Raw genomic sequence first — 14,844 nt, 5'->3', positions numbered from 1 at the left:
AATAATTGTTTTTTAATAACAATTATCTTTAAAATCTTAATTTTTCAAAATCATCATTGTGATTATTGGGTGCCTTAAAATCGTTGAAGTTGAATGGATTCATGACCCTAAACATTTTAGGGCTCATTGGGCCCAGAGTATTTTAGACAATCTGAAAAATCAAATCCATTGATACGGACCCATTTGTAAATTATGGGCCTAAATCTCTATCGGGCCTAGTTCGGCTCTTGGAAGTTGAAGTAACAATTTGTCTTCTTGTAAAAACAGATTCCATTCATAGGCGATGGCTAGAGACTCTACAATTTCACGAAGAATAATAAATATATTTCTTCCTAATTTCCCGCTGTTTCATATAATTAACAGGAATTCCTCCTATCAATTAAATAACAGTCTCTTAAACAAATAATAATTTTTTATACACATAACGTTCCCTAAAAAAAAAAAATTTCCCACTATTCGAGGCAATAAAAATTCCTCCTGTCAATTATTAATTTTTTTACTATTCAAAGTGCATGAATTCTTAACATAGATTTGAACGTCAAAAAAACAATATTTTTTAATTTATAAATCAAATAAAAAAAATTAAAAATTATTTTAACAACAATTTGTTTTTATACGGGATGCATTTAAATATTATTTTTAATATTAGATTTGTTTTTATATAGATGATACAGTTTGATTGGACAGAAAACTGTACCTGGTTTGCTAAAAACACATCCCGAAATTATCTATATATAAAAAATCAATATGCATGAAAAAAGGTGGAACTTTTGTCTCTCCATGGGAATAGCATCTAATTTTTCTCTAACATTCTTAATTTTACGCACCATTTTTTGTCGGAAAACAGGTTGATTATGATTGCTAGAAAGGAAGTATCTTACTCGATTTTTGAGAACTCTTCGCTGCTGACGCCACCGAGCTTCATTTGCAAACTCATCTAGCAAATCGTCAGCATCATAAGCTGCATCCTTGAGGTCTCCGAGCCACACCTTTATAGGCTCACTCTTCCACTGCTTCTCCTCTGCATCTTGTAGCACAGCTCGAATAGTTCTGATTGTGCGGTTGAGATTTTCACGCTCAGTCTCGAGGCTTCCAGCAAGTCCAAGCTCTTGAAGAAATGAGGAATTCAAGTTCCCCATGATTGTACTCGCGAGAGCAGAAAGAATTGCATCAGTCATAGCTTGTTGAAAAGAGGTATAGAAGGTGCAAGGATAACTAAAAGCAGGGGATGTGAGCAAGAAATGGTTAGTAAATATTGAGAAGAAAGGGTATGAGATGAGGAATGGAAAAAGGCTAAGTGTTTGGCGATGGGCTTTACTTCTGGAAACACAAGAATGGTCATGGAAAAGAGAAATGCAGAAGGACCAAACAATTCCTCACTCCATGGAATAAAGCATAAAGAAGGACATTAAACGAAGAACAGAACATTACATAACATGACCTTGAACAGAGAAAGTAAGAATTTGTTCCTTGCCCATTAATCTCTTTAAAATTCTAGCTGGACAGCATTCGGAGTTTCACAGGGCAAAAGATTCTTACATTGTCACCTTTTTCCTTTAAACAAGGACTTCTCAATGTAAAAAGATGCACTTAGGAATTTCACGTCTTATAGATCAATGAGTTATCGATCAATGTAAAAAGAAGTACTTACAATTTCATCAAGTAGCAGTTCGTAGTCCATTGGTTACGCTCCGCTGCTGCAGGCGGGATAAACAGAAATTTAGCAAAAACTAAAAATAAAAATTAATCATTAGCAACGTATTTTTTAGCAACAAAGAAACTTTATTATTACGAGCCAAAAAAGGTGTTTTTTTTTTTTTTTTTTTTTTTTTTATCTTAAGTTAAAATCATTGTGGAAACTGGAGAGTCAATTTTTTTTAAGTTAAAATCATGGTGGAGACCGGAGAGCTGCGAAAATAAACATCGGCTAATGTTATAAATTTCAACGAAAAAAACATCAAACGTATTTAATCAAACAACAAAAAGAAATGTAGCACTCTAATAAGATTTTTTAAAAAAATCATGAAATGTTGTACAGAAAGCGTACTCGCTAATATAAAAAAATCTATGATTTCATAAAAAAAAAATAGAATTTTAATGGTATCCAATAAAATTAAAACTAAAATTATTTTTTAGTCAATCTACCAAAGTGTAAAGGTAGGGAAAATTAAAAAAATAGAAGAAAATAATAAAATAAATCAAGCACGCAAGTTAGCCTACGCGCTAGCCCATCAAAAGAGGCATGACCCGAGTGCTAGGCCTCTTGGTTTTTTATATTAAAGTGTGGACAACACGTTGCTGACTTTTTATTTATTTATTTTTAAAATGGTGTAGACGATGCTGGTTTTTGGTAATTAGAGGATCACTGAAAAGTCAAACCATATCTCTGTAAAAGAGAGCAGGCGATGCATTGTCTGATGCGGCATACGACGCGTTGCCTGCTATACTCAGATCTTAGCAACTAAAGGGTCGCCAGAACGTGGATGCGAGGATGTTTCACACCTAACAATTTATTTTTAACTATTTTTTACTCAAAAACACCTAAAACATATCCTATAGATATAAATAAATCTGTTTATATCTTCAAATAATCTGAAAATAAGCAAAAAAAAAATTATCAACCCAAAGTCGGATCTCTCACAAGCAATTTGAAGGTGAAAGAACACTCAAATAAAACTCCTCTAATCAAATAAAATTTATTGACATCAAAATCGACCATGTTAGTGATCAAAATCAGTTTCAACTGATGATTTTCCTTTTATACCATCAAAACCATTGTCTTTCTTCTTCTTGCCTCAAACCAATAACTGAAAAATAAGAGAAATGAATATTTAAATTGAAAGTGAATTTTCAAAAATTAAAAGAACTAAAATCAATCAATTGCAAAGTAAGGGGACTAAAGTCAACTTTTGAGGTAACCTTCAAAAAAACCATTTAGTTTCTTCATTTTTTCGGGGTGGTCTCCTATCTTTTAATTTGATTAACAAATGAGAAGCACTTGACCTTTAGTTTGGCCATAAAAGAATCTGACAAACCAAAAACAGAAAAAAAAATTTATTGTAATAATTCATATTACACCGTGTAATGCGCTACAATGGCGTAGTATACAATAAAATATCATTTCTTTTAGTTTTATACTTAATAATTATATTTATAAAAAAAAAAATAAAGCGTTTTTACATCTATGATCTAAACAGATCACAAAAGGAAAATCGCAGGGAAGAATTGAAGGGGGATAATTCAGATCCTTATAATATTGTCTGTGGCTTTTTACTTTTGTATTTAAAAATAATTGAAACATAAGGGATGTTCAATCAAGCATTCATTCCCTCTGTTTTTTCCCCACAAGAAAACTAAAGGTGGATAAACTTTAAAACAGCAATGCAAAGCTTAGTTATAAACTCTGTTTTTCTCCACAATAAACTTTTATTCCTTTGTTCTTTTAATCCTTTTAGTGATCAGTTTGTTATTTTAAACTCGATGCATTGCTTATTATGGAATTAATATGCTCATCTAATTAATTATTTTTATTTTATTTTTGGATTTTCTTGAAAATGTTGAAAAATGGAAAAATAATGATGATCTTAAACATATTGGCCCATTTACATGAAAGATAACTAACAAGCCAAGTGATTTGTACTAGAAGCTTAAGAAGGTAATTGATTAATTAAAATTTATGAATATAAGCACTTTAATATATATAAAAAAGAAGATGAAAAGCAAAATAATATCAACCTGAGTTTTTCTGCCGGGGAGTTAACTGTCATATTGATCAAATTTCATGAGATCATAAAGCACGGAAATTTTAAGAGATGATCATCTCTTTTTCCTCGCCTCTCACGGTGATGGATTCTCGACACCAAAGCCAAAGACAACATTAAGAGTTAATAACATGATAATTGTTTAAACCATCTAGGTGGTGGCCCAGTGGTAAGAGCTTGGGATCAAAAAATTTGTTTTCTCTATGGTCTCAGGTTCAAGCCCTGTGATTGCTCATATGATGGCCACTGGAGATGGTCATTAACTTTATGGCCCGTGGGATTAGTCGAGGTATGCGCAACCTGGCCCGGACATCCACGTTAAACTAAAAAGAAAAAAACATGACAATTGTTTGACTCCGAAGAGTTATCTACTTCAGAGCAGCTATTGGAAACATGAAAAAGGCCAGATAAGAGAAATCAGAAGGAGAAACCAAGCAAGAAAGCTATATATATCACAGCGCACAGAATTCTAGCATATGCAAAGCCCTATAAAATATAGCATCAAGAAACATGGGGAATTCACTCTAAGCAACTTCATCTCCTTTTAACTAATTAAACCCAAAGGCAAATCAACTGGGGTTAACAACTTTCATCTTTATTTATTTTTTAGGTTCGAAAATTCAATTCGTTATGGAGAATGCTTATTCTTTTCTTTTCTCTTTATTTAATCTTTCTTTTTAATTTTTTTTACTAGAAATGAGTATAAAGAGCCACTGCTCTGAAATCTACTTCTGTAAAAACAAATGTGACTAAATTATAAATTAGACCCCTATTTTTTTAAAATAAATTAAATAATCACTTTAGTTTTAAAAATAATTAACTAATTCCTTGACTAGTGCTACCAATTAAATTGCCATCCTGTGCCACTAATAGATAAGTGGTTTATGTTATGTGGCGAGTTGTATTAAAATTGTTTTTATGTAAAAAAATATTTAGGTGCTGTTAATTGTGTTTTACAGCTAAAAATAAATTGTAAATATTATTTCTGAATCAAGTTCTAATATGAAAAAAAAAGCTAAATAATTTTAATTTGATTATATTAAAATACATAAAAATAATATTAAAAGACTCTAGTTGGTTTAAAGCCATGAATTCTGAATTTGCTGCTTTGCAGAAATTAAAACTTTAGTTCTGTACAAACCCTACATGAATGAAGTTAACAAGTGGGTTTAAGTCATTGAAAAATTGGATTTTTTTTGTTCATATTATTATAAATGAAAAATCAAATCAAATTGATCCAAACTATTCTGTTTGGATTGTTCATTCAATTTAGTTTCGGTCAATATTAAAAAATATTCGATTTGATTGGATTTTTTTTTTTTGTCAAAACCAAACCAAAATAACCAATGTTCACCCCTAGAAAATAAAAGTCCATGTAAGATTTCATATATTCTATTTTAAAAAAAAATTATTGTGAAACTTTCTTTAAAAAATATTCATTAAACTAGTGTTGTGGATCATAATTGTCATATCCAATCTAGTTTTGGATTGATAAGAAACTTAGAAGCTTAAGTCCTATGTCGGGTTTGTGTTCAAATTAATTAAAATTTTGACCTAACCCGAGCTTGACCCGACAAACATAAAAAGTGATTATGAATAATTAATCAAACTCCATGAATTTAAAATGACAAAAAAAAAAAACTTCTGAATCAACTGTATAAATTGTAAATAACTTAAAAAAAACCAAGTACTTGATTGAGTCACATCCCGGATCGACTTAATAACAAACCATGGTACTGTATGGTAACTTTGTTTCCCCGATCTTATCACGGGTTCGAGCATGATAAGAATCTTTTGCCATTAAGGCCTATGTCATGCATGCTCTTATGAGGGTCTTCGGCCTGTAAAATCAAGAAAAAAAAATCAAATTATCTAGATGGTGGTCAGTGGTAAAAGTTTGGGACCAAGAGATTTGTTTCTTTGTAGTCTCAAGTTTAAGTCCTGTGGTTGCTCATATGATGGCTACTGGAGGTTTACATGGTCGTTAACTTCAGGGCTCGTGGGATTAGTCAAGGTACGCGAAAGCTGGTCCGGACATCCACGTTAAACTTAAAAAAAAAAAAAACCACAACTTATCCATCCACATTTCAGGACCTTATGAAAGTGCATTGACGTGAAAAAATCAAAGCACAACTTGAGATGTGATCTGCATCACATCAAAGCAAAATCTTCTTAACCAATCTCCAGGCACCGGAAAGCTGGACTTCCATGAAAATGACTGGAAATAAACCTCACATTATTCAACACAACATGCAGAATCATAAGGCAGGCAAGCAAAGCGATAAGGTCACTTGCTGCCTCAAATTCAAAGGGAAACAAATTGAAAGATATCTATCCTACTGATACAAATCTTTCCGTGGTTTATTGAAAAGACTACTACTACTATATATAAACAATATTTCATATGAAGGATTGCTTGACATTCTCATGGCTTCCACAAGATATGGATTCATGTTTGAAGCATGCCTTCTATCCTCAAAGGACTCCTTTCCTTCTTTCTCCACACCGCAACCAACACAAGTGGAAGCCCCATCAATTAGCAACACCCTGTCAATCGAACAAGATGTTACGAAACAAATGTAAAACACCTTATAACAAGAGAACTTAAGCAGCAAGGAAATCGTTTCGTTTTCCCCTTTACCCACTTGAAAGTATTAATGTCAGCTGTTTCGAGCCGCGCGGTGAGTCTCTGCTCATCCCCTTCTCCAGGGGCTGCTATGCGTTCTTTAAGCCCCAGACCAAGCTTTTCAATTACCTTCTTCATGACTTCATAGCCCCCTTCATTTCTCATAGACTTAGTACTGAAAAGGTGAAGAGTTTTCAAGTATGAGACCAGAAATATTAAGAGAGTGAAAAAACGAATTATGTCATATCATCACATGCGAGAATTATATAACAAGGGATTCATTAATATCAGACAAATGAGCAAGGCAAAATAAAATTTAACGGTAACCAGAGGTCTAAGTAGCCATTCATTCATGCAATTTAGATGGTTAGAAAAAGAAAACAAGGCAATTTAAAAAGAAAAAAAATGGGGCGAGAAGCTTACTTTCAAATTCAAAGTACCATATGAAGTAGTCATCCTTTGAACAATCCAAGTATTATTGGATTTCTTCATGGTTGATTATAATGTTATGGATGTGAGCTATTTTAGGCCAGTCTTCTCCTCTCTTTTTCTCACATCTCTTCTCCAAATTTGGACAGTTATTAATTATCAACTTGCTGAGGTTGTTGAGAGTCTGCACCCCATCTGGAAAAGACACCAAATTAGAGCAACCCCGAATATTCAAGCTTGAAAGGGACGTGAGATATCCAATCTGATCTGGTAAAGAAGTTAATCCCGTGCAATACTGTATGCTTAGAGATCGGAGAAAACTGAGATGTTGGATACTCTCTGGCAGTGAATTCAGCTCTGGACAGTGACTAAGATTCAAATCCTCAAGTGCCGTCAGATGTTGCACTCCCTCGGATAAAGAAGCAAATTGATTACAATAATGAATCGATAAGTGACGAAGAGAAGATAAGCCACACAACCCATTCATTGGCAGAGAATTTAATCTTCTACAACTCCATATCTCTAAAACCTCCAAAGAAGTGAGGTTCCGAAGACCTTCCTCTGGTAAGCTTTCAAGTTCGTAACAACTCTGAATTCTCAAGCTTTTAAGAGCAGAAAGGGAGGTGATAGAAGTGAAATTCCTAAACGACGTCAATGAAGTGTTGCCTCCCAGGATGATTAATGTTTTGACGGACGGTATAATTGGTATTTCGTCCAACAAAGGGCAAAAATAGATCTTCAATTCTCGAAGGCGAGGGAAACTACACGCATCCCATTGCTCTAATCTCTTCATTGAATAAATAGTCAGCGTCTCCAAAGATGGGAATGGATTTTGCCCATCTCCATACACATGGCTGTCAATACACTTCACACCGTCCATTCTATATAATAGAAGATCCTTGAGGAACTGTAGTTTCCCAAATGGTGGAAGTTGTTCACAGTTGTAACAGTCTCTTAGCTTCAACTCCACTAGATTTGGTAGCATCAAGTTCATCATCCAATTTGGAAATCTTGAACCTCCATATTCATCTATTCTCAACGTCTTCAGATTTGAATGAGGTTGAAGCCTATCAAGGACCTCCGAATGCACATTATTTGGTATTGATTGCCCCGGAGGTGAATTGGAATTTCCTTTCAAATTCCATGATAAAGTCAGTGATAAAAGAGCTGTCTTCAAATTCAAATTCGCACTTCTGGCATCTTTTGAATTCTTAACATTATCAAGATATGTGATGCGCAATTCACCAGCAAGATTATCCAGCCTTCCCAGCTCCTCTATGCCACGACCATCCTCCTTACCCACAATGAATATGCCAAGTTTTCGCAGGCAAGTCAACTCTCCCATTCCACAAGGCATAAATTGAAGTGAATTACAATACGTGATGTCAACATAGACGAGACTTTTCATGAGCTTCATACCTTTTGGTAATTGGATGAGTTTAGCGCAACATCTCAGATTTAGTGTATGAAGGTTTTGGAGGGAGGTGATTGATTCAGGCAATTTTCGGATGGAGGTATAGGAGACATCTAGAAACCTGAGATGTTTCAAATTACAAATTGACTCTGGTAATGTTTTTTGATGGTAAATATTTATAACCAAGGCTCTTAGATGCTTCTGTTGAGTGAAACAAAGATCTAAATTATCACTCTCATGACGAACTGTTTCACCAAGAAAGATTGAGCGCAGAGATGTATGTTTGAAATCCTTGTATTCTGCAGCAAACAGTAGTGATCTCTCGGAAGCACCCACATGACGAACTGTTTTAGGAATTGACAACTTTGTATCGTCCTCGATCAAATAACATTCTCCATTCATAATGTACTGTGCAAGATCATGGATAAGATCGTGCATTTTACATGTTATGTTGCCCAGCCCATAATCCTTGACTTCTTGAAAAAAACACCTCCCAACTAATTCGTGGAAAATCTCTTCACCCCTGTCATGCAAATCTATTTTCCCATTGCCAGAAATGAAGCCATTTGCCATCCATAGAGCTACCAACCGCTCCTTCAGCATGACATAATCTTTAGGGAATATAGAGCAAAATGCAAAGCACTGCTTCACAGATGGCTTTAGATTCATGTAACTCAAACTCAAGGCAGGTAAAATCCAGCTTCCTTCATTCGGCAAATCCCAAATCTCACTCTCTTTGACACGCGACCACTCATTTGCAGTTTTCATCGAGCGCATCAGGCTTCCAAGTGCTCTTAACGCCAAGGGAACCCCGCCACACTTGTTAACTATCGCGACTCCAATCCCTTTCAAGCGACCACGCTCTTCTGCGCTTCTCATCCCAAATGCAAGCTGCTCAAATAAAAGCCAGGAATCCTCATCTGACAATGTTGCCAAATGTTGAACAGGAGTTGTGGCCATTTTATCAGCAGCAGTTCCCAAACGAGTAGTCACAATAACTGCACTTCCTTTATCACCACAACTCAATGCATCTTTCAATTTGCTCCAGTTACCATGGTCATCTTCCCAAACATCATCCAATATGAGCAAAAACTTCTTACCACCTAACTTTTCTTGGAGGCGTCGTAGAAGAGTATCCAGCTTTTGAATATTTGGTCTAGTGCCTTCAATGGACTCAATGATGGCACTAGTCAATTTTTGAATGCTGAAATCAACAGATACACACACCCAAATCCGCACATCAAAATGCTTTTTTATTCTTCCGTCGTTGTAGACTAATTGAGCAAGTGTTGTTTTACCCAGCCCCCCCATTCCACATATAGCATAAACAGAGAAATCATCTGAACTGGTGAGCAGCATGTTGATCAGATCTTCTTTCTCCTTTCTCCTTCCATAAATTCCTGATTCTTTCACAAGTGACCCAGTCTCACGCTGATTTAAAATATCTGCATTTATCTCCACAGCCTCCTCTCTTAGGTGGTAATTGTTTCTCAGCATGGCAATGTCATCTAATTTTTTTCTAACACTCTTCAATTTATGCACCATTCTTCGTCGAAAAACAAGTGGATTATGATCGCATGAAAAGAAAGATCTTAATCGATTTTTGAGATCTCTTCGCTGCTGATGCGGCTGAGCTTCATTTGCTAAGTCACTTAGCAAATCATCAGCATCATAAGCTGCATCCTTGAGGTGTCTGAGCCACAACTTTATAGCCTCACTCTTCCACTGCTTCTCCTCAGCATCTTGAAGCACAGCTCGAATAGTTCTGATCGTGCGGTTGAGATTTTCAAGCTCAGTCTCTAGGCTCCCAGCAAGTCCAAGCTCTTGAAGAAATGAGGAGTTCAAGTTCCCCATGATTGTACTCGCGAGAGCAGAAAGAACTGCATCAGCCATAGCTTGTTTTGGAATAGAAAAGAAATGGATGTAGAGAAGAAGTAGAGAAGGTGCAAGGAAAACGAAAAGCAGGGGAGGTGAGCAAATAAATGGTAAGCAAACACGGAGAAGATAAAACAGGATGAGATCAGAAATGGAAAAGGTGAAAGTGTTTGGTGATGGACTTTTCTGCTGCTAAGATCCTTAAAGTAACTGTTTTGGAGCGTGGTTGGGTTTGGTGATAGTTTTTTCATAGTAATTTTTATTTATAAATGTAATAAAATAATATTTTTATATTTTTAAAAAATTATTTTTAATATTAATGTATCAAAATAATTTAAAAATATTAAATTAAAAAAAAATTAAAAAATTAAAATTTATTTTAAAATATTTTTAAAAAATAAAAACAAGAGGCTCCACACTGTGATTTGAAGACATAATTTGTCAACTTGAATTGACTGTTGGTTAGTAAACTCGTCTTTCAATGGCCGGGCTATCTAATCAAGTTTGTGTTTGAAGTCATTTTGTAAAAATACTTTTTAATTTATAATATATTAAAATAATTTTATTTTTTTAATTTTTCATTTATTAAAATCATTAAAACATCTAAAATTTAAATAAATTTGAAATCTAAAAAGTACTGAAAAAAACTAAACTCCAAACAAACGCATCCTAAAAACAAATTTAAGAATATACATTAATTATTTATTAGATCATATGAAATAAGTTTCATTCTAAAATAATTTGTAATGTTTTTTATTTACTTGAAAATATATTAAATAATTTTTTAAAAATTTATTTTATATGTTTTATATTAGAACATTAAAATTACTAAAAAAATATTTTAATACTTTTTTAAATGAAAAATCCATTTGAAACATAAAAAAAAACCGCGCTCCAGAATTGAGAAGCTATGGAAAGATTTTGATGGTGGTTTAAGTGAAATAGTGCGGATGCTTGTAAGTTAATCAACTTGCTAAGGTTGCTAAGACTCTATACAATAATGAAATAGTGACAAGCCACACAACTCATTCATCAGCAGAATATAATCTTCTACACGGATTATATTATATTATATTTGGGAGGAGAAAAATAAAATCATAAAAAAAAATAAACTTATAAAAGTCATCTCAAATAAAACAAATATTAATTAAAAGAATGAATACTAAATTTAAAAGATAAAAATAATAAAAATTTATATGAAAAAAAAACAAAAAAAAAACTCTGATGATATAAATCATTTCAAGTAAAGTAAATAGTAATTAAAAGAAAATCAATCATATATAAATTAAAAATTTGTTTGTTACACCCATTGCACCGAGATAGAAAAAAAAATATCGAAACGATTCGAACGCCATTTTAAAAGCAATGATTTAACTACTTGACAACGTCTCACGGGCTGCCAAAAAGGTTTGGAAAGAACTCAAACATCAATGTGTGCGTCAATCGCACCAACTAATTTTTTTTATATAAATAATATGCATATTAATTCAATTACCAAAGAGCTACTTAACAAACCTAATTATTAAAAAAATCATGATGAAAAGCTATAAAGACCCCTGAATAGCAGTTCATAATTTTTTGCCTTTAAGGAAGTCATTTCATTATTTAAGAAAAATACAATAAATCTTTGTTTTTTAAAATAATTAAGGAATTTTATTGTAATAAAAAAATGAAAAGACCTCCTTGTCTGATCTAATTTGAAAGTGACTTTTTAAGTATGAAGAAAAAATTGTTTTACCCCATAGAAGACTTAATATTTTATTGTGGAACGGCAAAATAATTATTTTATTGTTTTAATAAAAAATAATTTATATCTTAATATAAAATAAAAATATGAGCCTTTATAGTTTTTTTTTAATTTAATTTAAATAATGTGGTGGTTCAATTATATTAAAATACTAAAACTGCCGTCCTTGACTAAATTGATCAGGCTCCACACGGTACTTAGCTATGCCTATAATACTATAGTAAAGCAATTGAGGTTTCAGAGAAGGAACATGGCTGTGATTTGAAGACAACATTTGTCTATTTGGACTTATCCGTTCTACAGAGCTTTTAGGTTAACAGACCTGTTTAGTTCAACACCAAGAAAATTAAAAAAAAAAAATAAGCTATATCATTTTATTAAAAGTAATTAACCTAATGATCTATAGACTTAGGAAGACATGCTCTTTTTAAGTATGAAGAAATAATTGTTTTTTAATAATAATTATCTTTAAAATCTTAATTTTTCGAAATCATCATTGTGATTCTTCGGTGCCTTAAAATCGTTGAAGTTGAATGGATTCCAGACCCTAAACATTTGAGGGCTCATTGGGCCCAGAGTATTTTAGACAATCTGAAAAATCAAATCCATTGATACTGGACCCATTTGTAAATTATGGGCCTAAATCTCTATCGGGCCTAGTTCGGCTCTTGGAAGTTGAAGTAACAATTTGTCTTCTTGTAAAAACAGATTCCATTCATAGGCGATGGCTAGAGACTCTACAATTTCACGAAGAATAATAAATATATTTCTTCCTAATTTCCCGCTGTTTCATATAACACGAATACCTCCTAATCCTATCAATTAAATAACACTCTCTTAAACAAATAATAATTTTTTATAAACATAACGTTCCCTTAAAACAGGTTGATTATGATTGCTAGAAAGGAAGTATCTTACTCGATTTTTGAGAACTCTTTGCTGCTGACGCCACCGAGCTTCATTTGCAAACTCATCTAGCAAATCGCCAGCATCATAAGCTGCATCCTTGAGGTCTCCGAGCCACACCTTTATAGGCTCACTCTTCCACTCCTTCTCCTCTGCATCTTGAAGCACAGCTCCAATAGTTCTGATTGTGCGGTTGAGATTTGCACGCTCAATCTCGAGGCCTCCAGCAAGTCCAGGCTCTTGAAGAAATGAGGAATTCAAGTTCCCCATGAATGTACTCGCGAGAGCAGAAAGAACTGCATCAGCCATAGCTTGTTGAAAAGAGGTAGAGAAGGTGCAAGGATAACTAAAAGCAGGGGATGCGAGCAAGAAATGGTAAGTAAATATTGAGAAGAAAGGGTTTGAGATGAGAAATGGAAAAAGGTAAAGTGTTTGGTGACGGGCTTTACTTCTGGAAACACAAGAATGGTCATGGAAAAGAGAAAAGCAGAAGGACCAAACAATTCCCCACGCCATGGAATAAAGCATAAAGAAGGAAATTGAACGAAGAACAGAACATAGCATAACATGACCTTGAACAGAGAAAGTAAGAATTTGTTCCTTGCCCATTAATCTCTTTAAAATTCTAGCTGGACAGCATTTGGAGTTTCACAGGGCAAAAGATTCTTACATTGTCACCTTTTTCCTTTAAACAAGGACTTCTCAATGTAAAAAGATGCACTTAGGAATTTCACGTCTTATAGATCAATGAGTTATCGATCAATGTAAAAAGAAGTACTTACAATTTCATCAAGTAGCAGTTCGTAGTCCATTGGTTGCGCTCCGCTGCTGCAGGCGGGATTAACAGAAATTTAGCAAAAAATAAAAATTAATCATTAGCAACGTATTTTTTAGCAACAAAGAAACTTTATTATTACGAGCTAAAAATGTTTTTTTTTTTATAATAATTTTGTTTATAAAAAAAATAATTAAGCGTTTTTACATCTGTGATCTAACAGAACACAAGGAAAATCACAGGAAAGAATCGAAGGCATTGATTAATCAGATCCTTATAATATTGTCTGTGGCTTTTTACTTTGGTATTTAAAATTAATGGTAAAATAGTTGAAACATAAGGCATGTTCAATCAAGCATTCATTCCCTCTGTTTTTTCCTCACAAGAAAACGAAGCTTAGTTATAAACTCTGTTTTTTTCCACAATAAACTTTTAGTCCTTTGTTCTTTCAATCCTTTTGGTGATCAGTTTGTTATTTTAAACTCGATGCATTGATTATTATGGAATTAATTATTTTTATTTTACTTTTGGAATTTCTAATGAGAAATCGAAAATGTTGGAAAATGGAAAAATAATGATGATCTTAAACATAGAGGCCCATTTACATGAAAGATAACTAACAAGTCAAGTGATTTATGAATATGTCATTATCTAAAAAAAGATGAAAAACAAAATAATATCAACCTGAGTTTTTCTGCCGGAGAGTTAACTGTCATATTGATCAAATTTCGTGAGATTATAAAGCACAGAAATTTCAGAGATTATCATCTCTTTTTCCTCACCTCTCACGGTGATGGATTCTCGACACCAAAGCCAAAGACAACATTAAGAGTTCATAGCATGACAATTGTTTGACTCCGAAGAGATTATCTACTTCAGAGCAGCTATTGGAAATATTAAAAAGGCCAGATAAGAGAATTCAGAAGGAGAAACCAAGCAAGAAAGCTATGTATATCACAGCACACAGAATTCAAGCATATGCAAAGCCCTAGAAAAAATAGCATCAAGAAACATGGGGAATTCCTCTAAAACCATGTTTGTTTCCCGGAAAATAGTTTTCAAGAAATCACTTTCCAAACTTTCCTGTGTTTGTTTGCCATTACAAAAATTGGTCAACGGAAAACACTTTTCGGTCAATGGAAAACACTTTCCAGTCAAAGAAAAATTTGGTTTGGTTTCCAGGAAAGTGTTTTCCTTTTTGGCTGTGTTTGTTTTCCGGAAAGTGGTTTCCGGGAAATCACTTTCCAAACTTTCCTGTGTTTGTTTGCCATTAGAAAAGTTGGTCAACAGAAAACACTTTCCAGTCAAAGA

The 14,844-nt window shown here is 33.5% G+C and overlaps 2 protein-coding genes across 9 annotated transcripts in view; both read right to left on the bottom strand.

Annotated features, from left to right (window-relative positions):
• The window catches only part of LOC18106657 (putative disease resistance protein RGA4), a 38,022-nt gene that overhangs the window by 5,357 nt on the left and 17,821 nt on the right, over positions 1 to 14,844 (bottom strand). Inside the window, exon 1 of one of the 8 annotated variants that reach the window (XM_052448236.1) lies at positions 7,372 to 10,766. The exons of 5 other annotated variants lie outside the window; for them this stretch is intronic. In XM_052448236.1, coding sequence (XP_052304196.1) covers positions 7,372 to 10,123 — 2,752 coding nt within the window. In that variant the 5' untranslated portion in view covers positions 10,124 to 10,766. Of the gene's footprint in view, positions 1 to 881; positions 1,016 to 7,371; positions 10,767 to 14,844 lie in introns of those variants that run through there. 2 more of the 8 variants (XM_052448238.1, XM_024589374.2) reach the window with 2 other exon arrangements.
• Positions 5,931 to 7,365, bottom strand: LOC18106659 (glutamine synthetase). The gene is made up of 3 exons (XM_024589373.2): positions 6,811 to 7,365; positions 6,407 to 6,562; positions 5,931 to 6,308 (listed from the first exon to the last, which is right to left on the bottom strand). The coding sequence occupies exons 2-3, from the start codon at positions 6,550 to 6,552 to the stop codon at positions 6,098 to 6,100; spliced, it is 357 nt and encodes a 118-aa protein (XP_024445141.2). The 5' UTR covers positions 6,553 to 6,562; positions 6,811 to 7,365; the 3' UTR covers positions 5,931 to 6,097.

Source organism: Populus trichocarpa, chromosome 17 (assembly GCF_000002775.5).
Source record: "Populus trichocarpa isolate Nisqually-1 chromosome 17, P.trichocarpa_v4.1, whole genome shotgun sequence".
In the NCBI taxonomy this organism is placed as follows: Eukaryota; Viridiplantae; Streptophyta; class Magnoliopsida; order Malpighiales; family Salicaceae; genus Populus; species Populus trichocarpa.
The sequence above is the reverse complement of the archived record's forward strand: the minus strand, read 5'-3'. Positions and strand labels throughout refer to the sequence as shown.

What these genes read in the sequence shown, in the direction of transcription:
- LOC18106659 (XM_024589373.2), bottom strand. Translation starts at nt 6,552, where the DNA reads ATGAGAAATGAAGGGGGCTATGAAGTCATGAAGAAGGTAATTGAAAAG. An exon ending in GCTGACATTAATACTTTCAA is followed by an intron (nt 6,309 to 6,406) that starts GTGGGTAAAGGG and finishes TTCGATTGACAG; the next exon opens with GGTGTTGCTAATTGATGGGG.